Raw genomic sequence first — 15,285 nt, 5'->3', positions numbered from 1 at the left:
GTTCCCATTCAACAAGTAATGATAAACCATGAGTAATTACTGGCTTGTTGATGCAATTAGCAACACAAACATCAACATCCTGCTAAGTGCTTTATGCAGCTTGGTGGCATGTGAAATACAGACAAGAGTGCTGAGGTCACAGTACAGATGAGGACCTAGGAGGTGGGATGGAGAATCTTCACAGAAGAGGAAGACTGAGGAGAACAGCAGTCGAGGGCAAAGTAAGTAAGATGGGAGAGGGAGTTCCAGTATGGAAAAGGAAAGAAATATCGGCAAGTTTGCAGGGGCTTTGAGGGCAGACCAACTGTTGGAAAACTATTTACAGAAGAGGCACCAGAGGGGGAAAAGAAGGGCACTTGTTTGAAAGGAGCTTAGCTCCCCATGTTTTGTGTTTCTATTTCCCATTTATAGCTAGGGCCTTGGAGAATAATCATATCTTTCAATCTGATCTAAAAATTTAAAGATCAGATCACAGAATAACGGAACTAGAAGGATCTCAGCAGGAATAGAGTGAAATGCTCAGGTGAAACACTTCAGCGAGAAACCAAAACAAGGGTATTTCCTGAAACTGAGACTGAGTTGTAGGTGATGGGTCTCAAGACCCTCGTCAGGTCTGGAGTCTTCATAGAGGTTTTTTTGTTTTTTCAGCTCAATGCTAATGACTGTCCAGAGGACCTCCTAAACCAAGCCTGCTATGCATGTGTTCATTTCAGACAGGAAGGTGAGGGGGTCCCCTCCCCGCCCTGGTACCACCACACCAGTTTGATGAAGACGGTTGCCTGCAACAACTACCACCACACAGACTTGACATAAATTCAGCCTATCACTAGCAACGAAAACAGGTTACAATATTTTAAAAAAAGACTGTCTTGTGGTTCTTCTCCAGCTGCAAGTATCCTCTCCAAGTGTTCCCTAGTAACCAGTAAACTCAGGGAGTACTTACAGATAATGGAGAAGATAGAACCCACTCGGTACTGAGTGCCCGACAAGGTAGCCAGAGCTTTGGCTGTATTCTTCGCCACCATATCCTAGGAACGGGGAGATCATTAGAGTGAGAAAGAACGGACTCTGAAGCCAGATGTTCCTCAGCTGTTCTGTACTGCAGTGGATTGGAAGATTCCCGAACCCCGTCCCACCCTTCCCCCACACCCAATGTTCCCTTCCGGTCTCCTTCTTTCCCATCAGACCAGAGCCAAGGCCTAACTATAAAGTGAGAGAAATGTAATGGTTCCTCCAACTCCTTCTATCACATCCTCAGTTCTTTACTTCCAGTTTGGGACCAGGGTAAGCAGAGAGGTGGAAGAAGGCCAGATAAGTGCTCTGAAAGCAGGTGTATTATAAACTCAAGTTGGGGTGCTGTATTGCAGCTCTTTGCAGATCTAGAGGGCTGCTCACCAGCCCATTAGAAATCTAGTAAAGTCATCACCATGTTCACCTAACCTGAGGGAAGGGAATGTCACGTTCATGAAGACAAGGGAAGGGCAAGTATGTTTAAGAGAAAACCTTTTAAGAGTTTGGGTGTTCTCAGAATGGAGGTGGAGACAGGGCCCCCATATATGGATGTGCCTTACACAGAGGACCTGCTGGAGACCAGAATCTAGGCCACACCAAGTCATAAGCCCTTAGCTGTGGCCCCCGACAGAGGGGCACACTCAAGCAAACGAGCAGAGAGAGAGGCCTGCAGTCACTCTGCAGGAGTCAGACCCACTCCAATCAGTCCACTCTAAGTGTCTGCTCACATCCTGGGGTGAATCACTGCATGCGGCGCAGAGCAGCCCCGGGCCTTGGCCTACACCCTACTTAAATTCTACCATATCCCGAGGGAGGAGCACCTCCCCCTTGCCCACCACAAAGCAGCCCACAGTTCCTGACAAGCAGTGGATCTGTAATACATTTTGGTCAGAAAGACAGGTGAGAAGGAAAAACAGCATCCAGTGTGGATCTTGGAACTCACAGCAAACATAGAAGTAAGGAGGATCATCTTCTTCCTGTTCCCAGTAGGCCTGATGGCACATTGCAGAGAACAGGGAGAGAACACTGGGCCCTTCCAGAAACAAGCCCAGGTCCTGGACTTTCTCTACAAAGCTCGAGAACCACCACTGTAGCAGCACCCAGAGGAAACACATATACCACTTACCAGTTCATCAGCATCCTGGGCCCTCGTAGCTGTGTAGCCATATGGATACAGCACCATCTGTGAGTAGCTGTGCAGGTCGATGAAGCATTTGAAGTTCCCATGTTTTTTAATGAAATCTGCCACTGATTTCACCTCCACTTCTGAATGGGGATGGAGTCCATGATATATCTCAGAGCAAGGGTCGGCAGCAGATCCCACTTCTGTGGGGAGTGACCCAAGCAGAAACATTAACCCAATGGCTATGGAAATAGAAATGCAGGATTCTCCACCCAGAGGAGAGGCAGAAGGCATGCACAGGCCACTGCTGGCTGCCCTGAGAATCTAGTCCACAATGTATATATATTGTGGGAAGGGTATGGAAGTGGGGTGCTGAATATGCCAGTGTTGAGCAGGAAAATTGATAAGACTCCTTTAAACGGATAGAGTTGACCTTGTACTGTATCACCAACAATTAATGTCATATTTTACAATGAGTAATTACTATGTATTCTTGATAATTAATATGAATACTAATTAATAATGAAAATGACTCCATTTATTCTGGTGTCAACTAATTCTCTTGGTTCAGATCTTAATGGCCAAGTGCTGCCAAAAATAATCTATTGTTGTGGCTAAAATCTCTTGATTATTTGACAGATATTTAAAATTATTGCCTTCTGTATTACTTCACAATATAGCCCCCTAAGGTATCTGACACGTTTGTGAAAGCATCCCTGTTGTGACTTAGCTTTGATGCCCTCAACTGCCACATTTTTTTTTAATTGCCACATTTTTATCAGCTCCTTTCCCACAGTCACATTATTTTTCCCCCAATGGTTTGTGTGGTATTTCTATGCAAGTAAGAAATTAAAACCATTACATTAAAACATCACATCAAAAGCAAAACATCAGTACAGCTGTGGAACAGTGAAAGAGAACCACCAGAATTTGGAATTGAAAAGTGAGTTTAGATCCTAAATCTCATCAACCATATGCTCTTGAGACTGTCGCTGAGCTTCCACTGTCCCATTTCCAGTATGAAAACTCACTCTCTAGGTCAGAAGAATAAATAATACATGGGAAGTTATGTACCATATAGTTGGCACTACTGTGGGGGTGATTTTTAAATAGCTGGAACTAAGAACCCACATCTCCTAATTCTCATTCTCTTTCCATAACCTCAAAGGGCAGAGGTTCATATTTATACATCTAAGGGTAAACTGCTATAGTTTAATCTTCGCAACGTCATCTTGCCTGTTGGGGTAATAGTGCTAATTGCTCTCTTCTGTGTTACCACCAAGAGCCCTTCCACCATTCAGTAACTTACCCAGGAACTGGGACGGCCAGGTAGAAAGTCAGCCCGTGGATTTGTATAAGATAGAATAGTTTTAAAGATAATAGTGTTCTCTCAGGAGGACACAAACTGCTCAGTCATTCCCTTTCAAAATTACAGTGAACAATAATATAGAGTGATACATAGGGAGAATAAGGAATTTGCCCAGTTTCTCAATGAACCAGCAATGGAGACAGCCTACAAACCAGTTCCCTCACTGCCAGCTCAGAGGCCTGAGGACCAGACTACCCAGAGGTATCAGGATTTAATAACTGTCTCCCCCACCTACCTCCAAAACTAGAATTCCAATTTCTATTTGGATCAGTACCAATGCAGGTGCTTCCAGGATTTACAGACCGTGTCTTCCTCCATAATCGGTTCTGAAAAATTCACCAAAGAAGAAACGGCATTCAGAGATGGGTCAGGGCACAGAAGAGGTGAAGATTTTCTTTGGGGGCCTATGATGGAGATGGCACCATGGATGATGGGGCAAGCTGCCTGAAGTTCTGGAGGCAACTTCAGAGATCTGGCGGATCATCGGGGTTTCAGCCCTCACTAACTGCAGAGTCTCCTCTCCTTCCCCAGAAGGGAGAATTAGCCTCCTGACTGGGAGAAAAGGACTTCCCCAAAATGACCTCATACCACCTGAATCCATTGAATAATTCAGGGCTTCAGTCAGAGTGGAACAAATGGACATTACGGGCCTCAGTGATAACTGATGTGATAGCAAGTGCACAGGAACTATTTAACCCTTGCCTAAAAAATTAACCTGACTCCATTCAAGCATCTAGATCTGACCACAAGTGAATAGGAAACATGGGGGATGAGGGAATAAATTAAATGGTACAGAACAAAGAAGTCATCAGGCAAATTCAGAATGTGACACATTCTACATGACAACTTACTTGGGTTTCTCCAACAAATGAATGACATTCTAAAAGACATGTGGGGGTAGGGTGGGGGTGGGGAAGACGTTGTGCAATAAAAAAGCCTGCATAGTTGTAACAACCAAACACAGGTACAGACCTTATTTGGATCCTAATTTCAACAAATTGACTCAAAAGATATTTTAAAGATAATTAGGGATATCAGATGATATTGAAAAACTTCCATCACATTTTTTTTACTGTTGATAGTGGTGTTGTTTTAATTATCATCAGCTAGAGATGAATACTAAAGAAGTTCTGAATGAAGTAACCTGATGTCTGGGATTTGCTTTAAAATATGTCAGAAAAAAAATGTGTGGGAGGGAAAGAAATGAAAAGAAGATTGGTAAAGTGTTGATAATTGTTCAAGATCCATAATAGGGAGTTCACTAGACGATTCTCTATAAGAAAAAAATATTCCCTGGTAACCCTCAGCCCAGAGAATGACTGGAAAATGAGACTCCCCAAAGGAAGCTCCTAAAGTGCACATTTTGGGGAATTTTTATCTAAGGTCATAGATCTATGCAGTCACAAAGCAAGGAAATCGACAAACAGGTCTTAACTCCAAGCCCAGCCCATCTATCAGTATTACTCACGTGAGTATGAGTGTATACATATCCATCAGGATTGGCCACCGGCAACACGAAAATATCCATTTTCTTCAAGATGGAGGTGATGACTGAATCTTTCCCATAATCACATGCAAGCTAAGCAGAGACAACATGCTTGTCAGCCATGTCTTTGCAGGCTGGGTTGCTAAGTCTAAGTCAGAGTATCTTCCCCAGATGCCCAGCTCCTAGAACAGCATCTACCCTCTGGCAGTCTCCCTGCCACCTTTGTAGGTGCAGCTCTCTGCAAAGCCCACAGTGCACTTCAAAATCTGAGGGAACATGGCTACCTGATGACATCAACTTCAGTGAGTCCCGGGCTGCCTGGTTCATTCTTCCTTCCAGGGGGTAGGAGCAGGGGAAGGAGAACCACACATCATAACAGTTGTTAGGAAAATGAGCCCCTGTGCTGGGGTTGGGGAAGATGCATCCTCCACTCGCACCACCCCTCCTCCCCTGGAACTGGCTTAAACTAGACTTTCCCGATGGACAGAGCATGGAGACAGCATGAGGTCCCTGAGGGCCAGGGGAGCCTGAAAGGGACTGAAGGTAAAAATTATCTGAGCCTCGCTGCTGAGAAGGCCCTGCTCCCTTCCTGCAGGACTATGTGTCAGTGTTTCAGGGCCACCTCTACAGCTCATTAGTATGCTCACTGCTATGAGCGGACTTTGCCATTTAGCTAAACTATGAGGCTGACTGTGGGGCTCTGATCTTTTGTTTCTCCAATTTGAAAAGACTCCCCCAGCCTACTGTTCCTGTGACAGTGCCCTCCTAACCTACCCCCCCAGGTACAGCTGCATAGTACAGTACAGGGCACCCCCGGCCCTGCAGAATTCTGGGCTAATACTAGGCGACATGACCTTTCTCGCGGTCCAGATTGCCGTGGCTGGTGAGATCCACTCCCGGGCATGGATGCCTGCATTCAGCCAAATGGCTGGCCGCTGTCTCCCTTTTCCAGTGCTGAACTGGAAGGAAAAAGAGGCCAGAAAATCACCCTCCTGTCTGGCGTGTCTCTACTCACCTCTCCTCTCCTCTTCCCAGCTCACCCCTATTCATTTAAACCATTTAAGATCATTCAGAGACCAAATGTTCCTGAGGGCACCATCCATTTATCAGGTTTCTCCAGGTCGGGGAGCTTAATTAGCTGACTGGCAGGGCCCAATTGCAGTACCACAGCTCCAGACAGCTTGAACCACTCCAAGGTTGGAAGCAAATGGGAAGGGGAAACATTTGCTATTGTGAATTATAATGCCAGTGTGATTAGAGATAATATTTTGTCTCTTAAATGGACTTCCCTGGTGGCTCAGATGGTAAAGCGTCTGCCTACAATTCGGGAGACCCAGGTTCAGTCCCTGGGTTGGAAAGATCTCCTGGAGAAGGAAATGGCAACCCACTCCAGTATTCTTGCCTGGAAAATCCCATGGATGGATGAACTTGGTAGGCTACAGTCCATGGGGTCACAATGAGTCGGACATGACTGAGCGACTTCACTTTCACTTTATGTCTCTTGAATGACCTCAAATGGTATCTCAACAGAGAGAGACACAAAAGTGCATGAACCAGCCTATTCTAGCTGATGCCATAAATGAAATAAGTTTTAAAATGAGGAAGGGAGGGTTCACTATTGCTCACTGCATGAAATGAATTCTGACTGCTGACTTTTAGTGTTGGGCCCCCTTGGGTCAGAGGTTGGTGCTAATGAAGCAAAGGTCTCCATCAGTTGGCAAATAATCTAAATTTATGTAGAGTATTTGACAGCAACCAGCTCAAAGGCAGGTCTTCTCCCACTGGTAATTCCACCATTGCTGTAAGCCTGGATCCCTCAGGACCTGTATGGATCTAAGGGTTTGACAAATTCTAGGCACCATCACTTGTTCCATGGTTTATATCTCCAAATTCCTTTTTATTCATTTGGCTGGATTATTTATGTAATTTATGTCACTGCCATAAATTCTTTGCCTCTTTTGCCAATATAGACCTAAAATCTGTTAGAAATATCTGGAAATTAGTCTTGATGCAGCCAAGGATCATAGACTGGGCTTAAAACTACATCAACCCCAAAATTACCCTCCTAGATTTCTTTTCCAATAAGTACCCCTAAAAAGCAGAATGGAATTTTTAGACCCATCCCAATTTGTCTTCATATTTACAGAAGACGGGAATGGAGGCAAAAGACTGTGGCCAATCTGAAAGCTTTCTGAAATACTAACCACCTCCCACTTCTTTCATTTTTTAAATTTTATTAATTTTCTTGACTGCCCTGGGTCTTCATTGCTGTGCGTGGGCTTTCTCTAGTTGTGGTGACTTCTCTTGTTGCAGAGCAAGGCTCTAGGGCTCACAGGTTTCAGTAGCTGCAGGCTCAGTAGTTGTGGCACACAGGCTCTAGCACGTCGGCTCAGTAGTTGTGGGGCACGGGCTTAGCTGCTCCTCCGTTTGTGGAATCTTCTCGGACCAGGGATTGAACCCAGGTCCCCTGCATTGGCAGGTGGATTCCTAACCACTGGACCACCAGGGAAGTCCACTCACCTCTCCTTGATCCTGCCTTTCGGCCAAAACTTGGAAAGGGATGTGCTCCTTCTAACTCCATTCACAATAAGCAGAAGCAGGGGACCCTGTGTCAGAACAACTCCCAGCCCGAGCAGATGTGTCCCCACCTCACCCTCCTCCCTGAAGCCAAGGAGGTCCTGACAAGCTGCCTCTTTCAAAAGTGTGAGGGCTGAGTGCTAGACACAAGGAACCAGGAGCCTGAGTCCAGTCGGGCCCTTCAAGGTGCATGGAATCTCACCTTCAGTACATACATTGATCGGTTCTCAAATGAGTGCCCAATCGTCACTGTGCTCGCCAAGTGAGGATAATATTTGACAATGTTGTCCATCTCTTTGTGAATCTGAAGTGTGAAAAAGTAAACCCAGGGGCATTTAAAAAATTTGTTCAGCTCTAGACGGGTATCTGCGAACTTTATTTTGTTGATCTTAACGATTTTTTTATAGTCCCCTAACCTTGGGGTTAACAATATGAAACGCTTATTATTAAGCAACTGCCTAAGAATCCATCTCTATGATTTTCTAGAGAAAAACACATTTTATTTGTCCACAAAACTATAGTCCATTAAATCAGAGTAGAAACACTTATACAGATACTGCTCCAAAAGTGTGGCCCTTTGCACTATACTAGTCTAGGCCGTATATTATCACCCTGCTTATTTAAGTTATATGCAGAGTACATCATGCGAAATGCTGGGCTGGATGAAGCACAAGCCGGAATCAAGATTGCTGGGAGAAATATCAATAACCTCAGATATGCAGATGATACCACCCTTATGGCAGAAAGCAAAGAGGAACCGAAGAGCCTCTTAATGAAAGTGAAAGAGGAGAGTGAAAAAGCTGGCTTAAAACTCAACGTTCAAAAAAACTAAGATCAAGGCATCCGGTCCCAACACTTCATGGCAAACAGAAAGGGAAACAATGCAAACAGTGACAGACTTTATTTTCTTGGGCTCCAAAATCACTGCAGATGGTGACTGCAGCCATGAAATTAAAATACTCTTGCTCCATGGAAGAAAAGCTATGACCAACCTAGACAGCATATTAAAAAGCAGAGACATTACTTTGCTAGCAAAGGTCCATCTTGTCAAAGCTATGATTTTTCCAGTAGCCATGTATGGATTGAGAGTTGGACCACAAAGAAAGCTGAGTGACAAAGAATTGATGCTTTTGAACTATGGTATTGCAGAAGACTCTTGAGAGTCCCTTGGATTGCAAGGAGATCAAACCAGTCAATCCTAAAGGAAATCAGTCCTGAATATTCATTGGAAGGACTGATGCTAAAGCTGAAGCCCTAATACTCTGGCCACCTGATGAGAACTGACTCATGTGAAAAGACTCTGATGCTGGGAAAGACTGAAGGCGAGAGGAGAAGGGGACAACAGAGGACAAGATGGTTGGATGGCATCAAGGACTCAATGGACATGAATTTGAGCAAGCTCCAGAAGTTGGTGAAGGACAGGGAAGCCTGGTGTGCTACCGTCCATGGGGTCGCAAAGAATCAGACAGGATTTAGCAACTGAACTGAACTGAGTCTAGATAGTCAGCAAAGGCCCCATTTAGCCAAGGTTCTTGAAAGAACTTTTTTTTCATCTTTTTTTTCCATCACTTTTTTATCACTCTTCCCATCAGTTATAAAGAAAATTCAGCATGTATTATGAATACATATAATACCACACAAGTATATGATGTACATTATAAAATAAAAAATAGAAACAAAAGTTGTTACATTAATAAAATTCAAATATATGTAGAAATATAAATAGAAATTGCAACAGTTTATTCCTCCAACCCAATGGACTATCTTGCTTATACCCCACTGTACAAGCACTCCACTTTGGAAGTGATTCTTCTAAAGACTTTGATCTCTCAGTTGAAGAGCTATAATAAAGCAAGGTTTTAAATGCTTCCATTTGCTTTCAGTAAAAAAAAAGGGGGGGGGTTTGCTTTAAAAATGGAATTCATCCACCTTAGTTGTTCAAACTTTTTGAGGGCTGAAATAAGGAAATAAATGAATTTATATTTAGACCTTAAATTTGAAAGAAGGAGCTTTACAGAGAAAGAAAGTGTGCCATCAATACAGAATAAAATCAAGCTTAAAGACTTGCAGTCACTATGGCAGACTGAGCAAGAAACTCACTCTCAAATATATAGGCAAGTCAGATAAAATACTATGAAAATGAGTCCCAGGCAAATTTAAAAACCAAAAAAAAAAAGGAAAAATTGTGCCAGAAATGAAGAGAGAGCAAGCTAACAGAGTACAAGACAAAAGATGAAGCCCCAGGGCTAGATGTCCGTCTTAGGTTCTGAGGGTTTACAGCAAGAAGGAGGAACGCTTCCTACAGGAAGAGGAGTAGAGGGCAAAGGACGCTGCCTGGAGCAAGGAGCAAGTTCCAACTTGTGAGCTGGAAAGTAGTAATTATGGCCTTGAAAAGGGCCTGGAAACTCTACCCACAGACCCTAGAAAGTGGAGCAAAAGCCAGATGCCTGCCCGGAGTCTTGAGAGGAAAGACAGTTACTCAGGAAAAGTTAGAACAACAAGCTGTGTCCAGACAGGGGTTGCAAATTCACAGTGCCAACACAAGGGGAAAGCTTACCGACAACAATAACAAAAGTAACTGCCACCACAACAATATGCACAAAGGGTCTGAAATTAGAAACCCTGGCAGAGACACACATGAAATTCCCTTTAGAGACCTAGGAAGGCTCAAGTGATTGTGGGATATGTGCTTCTAAAAGCTGTTTTTAGAAAGAACTGAATACAAGCAGCCTTATGCTGCAAGCCAGATGACAATGATACCTCAAGTCAGAGAACAAAATTGAGTGGATAGGAATGTGAGGCTCCTGCAGCAGGCAGGTGAGGGGATGGTGTTCCCAGAATCTTGGGTGACATTTGCAACCTGTTAGCTCAACTCGGGAGTGCCCCATGTTAATGAGGCTATCATTGGGGGTTGGATCCCTGTGTGGGCCTCAGCTCCATTTTTGTCCATGGCCCTGGACTGAACTCCTAACTTTATCCAGCTGTTTTGCAGATGTATGTCACTGGTCACAAGAGGGATCAAGGGGCAGTGTGGCCAAGTGTACACAATAAACAAAGCTACTGACTATCCTGGGAAAGAAGTGGAAAAAAAAAGCTTGGGGAAAAAAAACCTCATCTGAAAGAAAAATAATTCAAAGTATATGCCTCATGAAAAGCATGCCAGGAACTCTATCTTTGGATATATATTCAGCTATAGGAAACAGAATACCAGTTTAAATTGGGGGTTTGTTCCTGAGTTAGTAGAGAGTTTCCAGACTAAGGAAAAAAACATTGAGGGGCCTAAGAAAACCATAGGCTACGTGATCCAGTTCCATTCCAGTCTTTCTTGGTTCTTCACATTCCAATATTACATTAAATTATTCTGCTCCAAATTTCTTATTTGAAGGGTTGGCTTACCTTGAAAGTCATTTATATAAGTGATTTCTAACTAAACACAGCACCAACATGTATTATGGAACAAATATACATTATAAGTAGTCATGATAAATGAGTGGAAATATTTGGTTAACCTTGGAAATAATCACTTGTCTATTTGCCTGGGATAAGTAACATTTTAATCTGGGTGAATAAAGTACAGGGATTCTGGTGGAATATAACAAGGTTGAATTACGAGGACTGAAAATGGTTGCAATTACTTCATGGTTTTCTTTGAGGGGTTGCTTAAGAAAAGAAGGATGCATGTGGGAGTAAATGTTCAGTTTGCATTTCACTCTGCTCTTAGGAGATAAACAACCCAAGAATTAGAAAGAAATTGAAGTGTACACATTTTAACCCCTCATTGTAGGCATACTGTACTAGGGACTAAAACCTCCTGAAAGTAAGGAGAAGGGTTACAAAACCCAAAAGGCCAATGATCTGATCTTTGCCTGCTCTGAAATACTTACAGCTTCCAGGGTGTGATAGGCCCCATAGTTAAAGCAATTACTGCTCAGTTCTTGATGTACATTGTGTTGCATTTGTTGCTCTTCAGTATCTAAAACAGTCTAAAACAGACATGGCAACATTACAAAGTGATTCTCTAGGGACAGAGGTTCATGTTGTTTCCACTCTATCTTGGGATATTTGGCTGTCCAAGATGGCAGCATCCTCAGCACACATATCAAGAAGCACAAATGTCAAGGTGTAAAAGGGGGTCAGATTTCTTCCCCACATCTATAAAGTCTTACTTCTTGGAGCTCAACGTACATCACCTCACTCAAAACTCACTTTCTCCCTGGAAGCAACATATGTGCTTATTTGGTTATTCTATACTATGAATTCTCTAGATGTCAGCCTGCATCTGGTATCCAGTGCCTCTGAAATACCCAGCTTGGGAAACCATTCAGAAACAAAGAAATTCTTATAACCACTCCTACTTTGAAGGCTCCTGGCAGATGTCTGTGACATGTGAGGATGATTAATAAGCTCACAGCTGCTCACACCATCAGGAAACTCCCAGGCCAAATCACCAATTAGTCCACAACCCACCTCGGTGAAGGAGAGAACGTGAGTCAGACACTGTCCTGCTGTTCAAATACAGCTCGTGAGGCTGCTGTCTGACTTGGGCAGTGACACCAACTCTGCTAGGGGCTGCTGGTAACATTCTCCCTTTTGCCAATGGTGTTTATTTATCATTTATTTATCTTGCCCATGCCACATGGCATGTGGGATCTTAGTTCCCTGACCAGGGATTGAACTTCTCCCCCTTGCAATGAAAATGTGAAGCCACTGGACCAGCAAAGAATCCTTAAAGGATATTTTTTATGACTGGCCTTCAGCACCTCCCCACCAGCACACACTCTAGTCTTCCCTCTTGACTTCAAATAAGAAAAAAGAGACTTAATACTTGTGGGATAGCTATGACATACCAGGCACTGTTAGACATTTTATGTACATTTAAGCACTTAATCTCAATTAATCATATGAAGTAGGTATAACTATTACCATTTTACTGATGAAGGAACAGAGTCTCAAGAGGGTAACAGTTTGTCCAAAATCACACAGGTAGTAGTTAGCAAAATCAGGATTTGAATCCAGATCTGATTGGTTTGCCATGTAAGCCCTTTTGCCATGTAAGCCCTTTCTAGCACAACATGTTCCTCTAACAAATCACTGCACTTTACTTCCATGTACCTCAATGTCTTCATCTGTTCAATGGAGAAGAATGAGGCCAGAACTTGAAAATTTTCCAAGTCCACTCTGGCTGCTTGGTCCTATGCAAGATCAGTGGAGGGACCTTGGCCTACCCACCTGCAGGTCTTCAACAGCCACTGAGTACTCTAAGCCATGGTCCTCCAAGAAGGATTTGACTTCCTGCAGACTGACAGAAGGGACCAGGACATCTGCAGGATGACCGAAGGCAGGGGAAGATTTCCACAAGTTGAGCTGAAGAGAAAAGAAGTAAAACCAGGTTAAAGGATAGTTCAGGTAAAAAGCACAATGAACTCATTCTTCTAGAACAACTGCCAAAAGCCTGGGTGGTCCCTGAGAAGCTGAGTTCTGCACAAGGGCAAACTTCTGCCGTTTCACAGTTTTATCTGGTCAGGCCTGCCCAGTAGGCAACACATGGCAAAGCTCAAGAAGTAACAAGTCAATAGCAGAGAGAAAGATGAAGCCCTCTGCAGAGGACCCCATCTCCCTGGAGAGCACTTCCCCACCAACTCTCTCCATTGTATAAAGACATGTTGATTAATATAGGATTATACACAGAAACTCTTCAGGAATAACAATGCCAGTGCTGCAAGAGTCTTCTCTCACCACGGTTAATTGATACTCAAGAGAAAGAGAACTAAGTACCTTAAGGTTGTCTGAATTCACTAGCCGATTGAGTTTGCTGATCTCATCTCCATTTCTGACGTTAATTCTGAAAACTTGGTGCCTGGAGAAGGCAGAGGAAAAAAAAGAAAAACATAATGGTAAGCTTTCAGCTGGCAAATAAACCCCAGGCCTACTATCCCAGACATAATGAAAGGAAATGGTCTAGTCTTTGGTTATAATATATAGCCACTAAAAATAAGGCTACGTGGCAAATATGAAAAAGTGCTTATGGTATATAACTTTAAGGGAAATATTAAGTGAAAGAGCAGGACACAAAATTGTATGTATGCCATGACTGCAAGTATGGAAAAAGCAGATGCATTGGAAGAAAAACAGACAACGGAAATATAGCAAATGCTGACAGTGCTTATGTTCGGGTCATGGGATTATGGATGACTTACTTTTTTCCCCTCGTATCTGTTTTCTGTAATGTGGTCATATTACTTTATAATGAAAAACATATATATTTTGCAGAAAGGAATGTTCCTGAGCTACACGCAAAGCTAACTCAAGACATAAAGAGGCACTTCTTCACTGTCAAGGTCTAGGACTGAAACTGGCTGAATGTCCACGCTGGAAAGAGCAAAAAAGAGAACAGACCTTCCATCCTGGGAGGGTTAGTTATTTTTCCTCTTAGCAAAGAAGGGAGAGGCTGGGTGCTCTCCAGGCCCTTCCAGCTCCGGAATCCTACACAAATGCATGGTGCTGGGGCTGAACTCAGGATTCATCCTCCCAATGGGGCTCTGACAGGGCCCAGAAGGAAGCTGGCCAGTCCCAAGTCCCCCTTTGTTGTTCGTCCTGCACTTGTTCCCTATACATCATTTAGCTCCCGCAGCAGCAGCAGGGGTAGAGGCCCCTGAAGTCCTGTGTGTGGGTGGGAGAAGGCCAAGCCTGAAAAGCTGCCTTTGTGCTCTCAGCCGGCTCAGAGAGCCAGGGGAGCCATTAGGCCGTTGCTAGGTGACGGCCCGAATGAATCGGCACTCAACACTGTCACATGCGTCATCCCTTTGACACAAATGAATGCGGGAAGAGCTGCTGGAGACGGCTGTGGGCTGAAGGACCTGTTGACAGAGAAAATGGTTCTGTCACAGGGAGCTAAACGTGCAGCCTCACGTGGCAGATCAGCATCTCCTCATCAGAAAACCGGTCTAATCCGGATGAACTCTCAGAGCTTAACTTTGTTCTGGGAGCTTCTGGGGGGTCTCCAGGGGGTCTGGTCTAGCCTCTAAGGAGGTAAGGTCTGCTGCAGAGTTGCTTCTGTTGCAGGCAGCAGATCTGAAGGGAATGCCATTGCTGAAGCCTCCCTTTCCCCCTGCTCATCTGGTCTCCACAGGAGACCTGGGAGGTGGACAGCCAAGTGCATCCCATGGGAGTCTCTGAGGCCACAGTGCAGAAGCCACTGGCTGGCAGGTATCAGCCTGAACCTGATAGACTTGCTAGATGTTGGACTGCAGCCCTGGGAAGATGGGGAATCAAACCACCATTTCCCTGAAACAGGCAAGCAGCCTTGCAAAAGTAACAGGTTTAAAACAGAAAGGAAACCCTTCCTCCTAGCTGAGTACCAGGACCCATCTGTAGAACTCATGCTCTGTCACAACCTGTCCTCAACACTCCAGAAAAAGGGGCATCTTAAAAATGGGTGCTCTGCCTATTTGCAGAGCAGCAATGGAGACGCAGACATAGAACAGACTTGTGGACACAGTGGGAGAAGGCGAGGGTAGGGTGAATGGAGAGAGCAGCATGGAAACATAAACATTATGTAAAACAGATAGGCAGTGGGAATTTGTTGTTTGACACAGCAAGTTCAACCGGGACTGTGTGATAACCTAGAGGGGTGGGATGGGGAGGGGGGGGTGGAATGGGAGAGAGAATCAGAGGGAGGGGACATATTATACCTATGGCTGATTCATGTTGAATGTATGG

General features: G+C 44.1%; 2 protein-coding genes across 4 annotated transcripts in view; both read right to left on the bottom strand.

Moving 5' to 3' along the window:
- The window catches only part of CPA5 (carboxypeptidase A5), a 55,499-nt gene extending 54,477 nt beyond the window's left edge, over window positions 1–1,022 (bottom strand). For both annotated transcript variants that reach the window (XM_043873217.1, XM_043873219.1), the window contains exon 1: window positions 944–1,022. The gene's annotated coding sequence lies outside the window, so the exon portion shown is untranslated. The remainder of the gene's footprint in view (window positions 1–943) is intronic.
- Window positions 1–15,285, bottom strand: part of LOC122674717 (carboxypeptidase A4-like) — a 56,120-nt gene that overhangs the window by 4,616 nt on the left and 36,219 nt on the right. For both annotated transcript variants that reach the window (XM_043873221.1, XM_043873222.1), the window contains 9 exons: window positions 13,342–13,423; window positions 12,796–12,930; window positions 11,451–11,549; window positions 7,769–7,870; window positions 5,844–5,948; window positions 4,972–5,082; window positions 3,739–3,829; window positions 2,138–2,337; window positions 944–1,028 (listed from right to left, as the gene is read on the bottom strand). In XM_043873221.1, coding sequence (XP_043729156.1) covers window positions 944–1,028; window positions 2,138–2,337; window positions 3,739–3,829; window positions 4,972–5,082; window positions 5,844–5,948; window positions 7,769–7,870; window positions 11,451–11,549; window positions 12,796–12,930; window positions 13,342–13,423 — 1,010 coding nt within the window. The remainder of the gene's footprint in view (window positions 1–943; window positions 1,029–2,137; window positions 2,338–3,738; window positions 3,830–4,971; window positions 5,083–5,843; window positions 5,949–7,768; window positions 7,871–11,450; window positions 11,550–12,795; window positions 12,931–13,341; window positions 13,424–15,285) is intronic.

Source organism: Cervus elaphus, chromosome 18 (genome assembly GCF_910594005.1).
Source record: "Cervus elaphus chromosome 18, mCerEla1.1, whole genome shotgun sequence".
NCBI classification, from domain to species: Eukaryota; Metazoa; Chordata; class Mammalia; order Artiodactyla; family Cervidae; genus Cervus; species Cervus elaphus.
The sequence above is the reverse complement of the archived record's forward strand: the minus strand, read 5'-3'. Positions and strand labels throughout refer to the sequence as shown.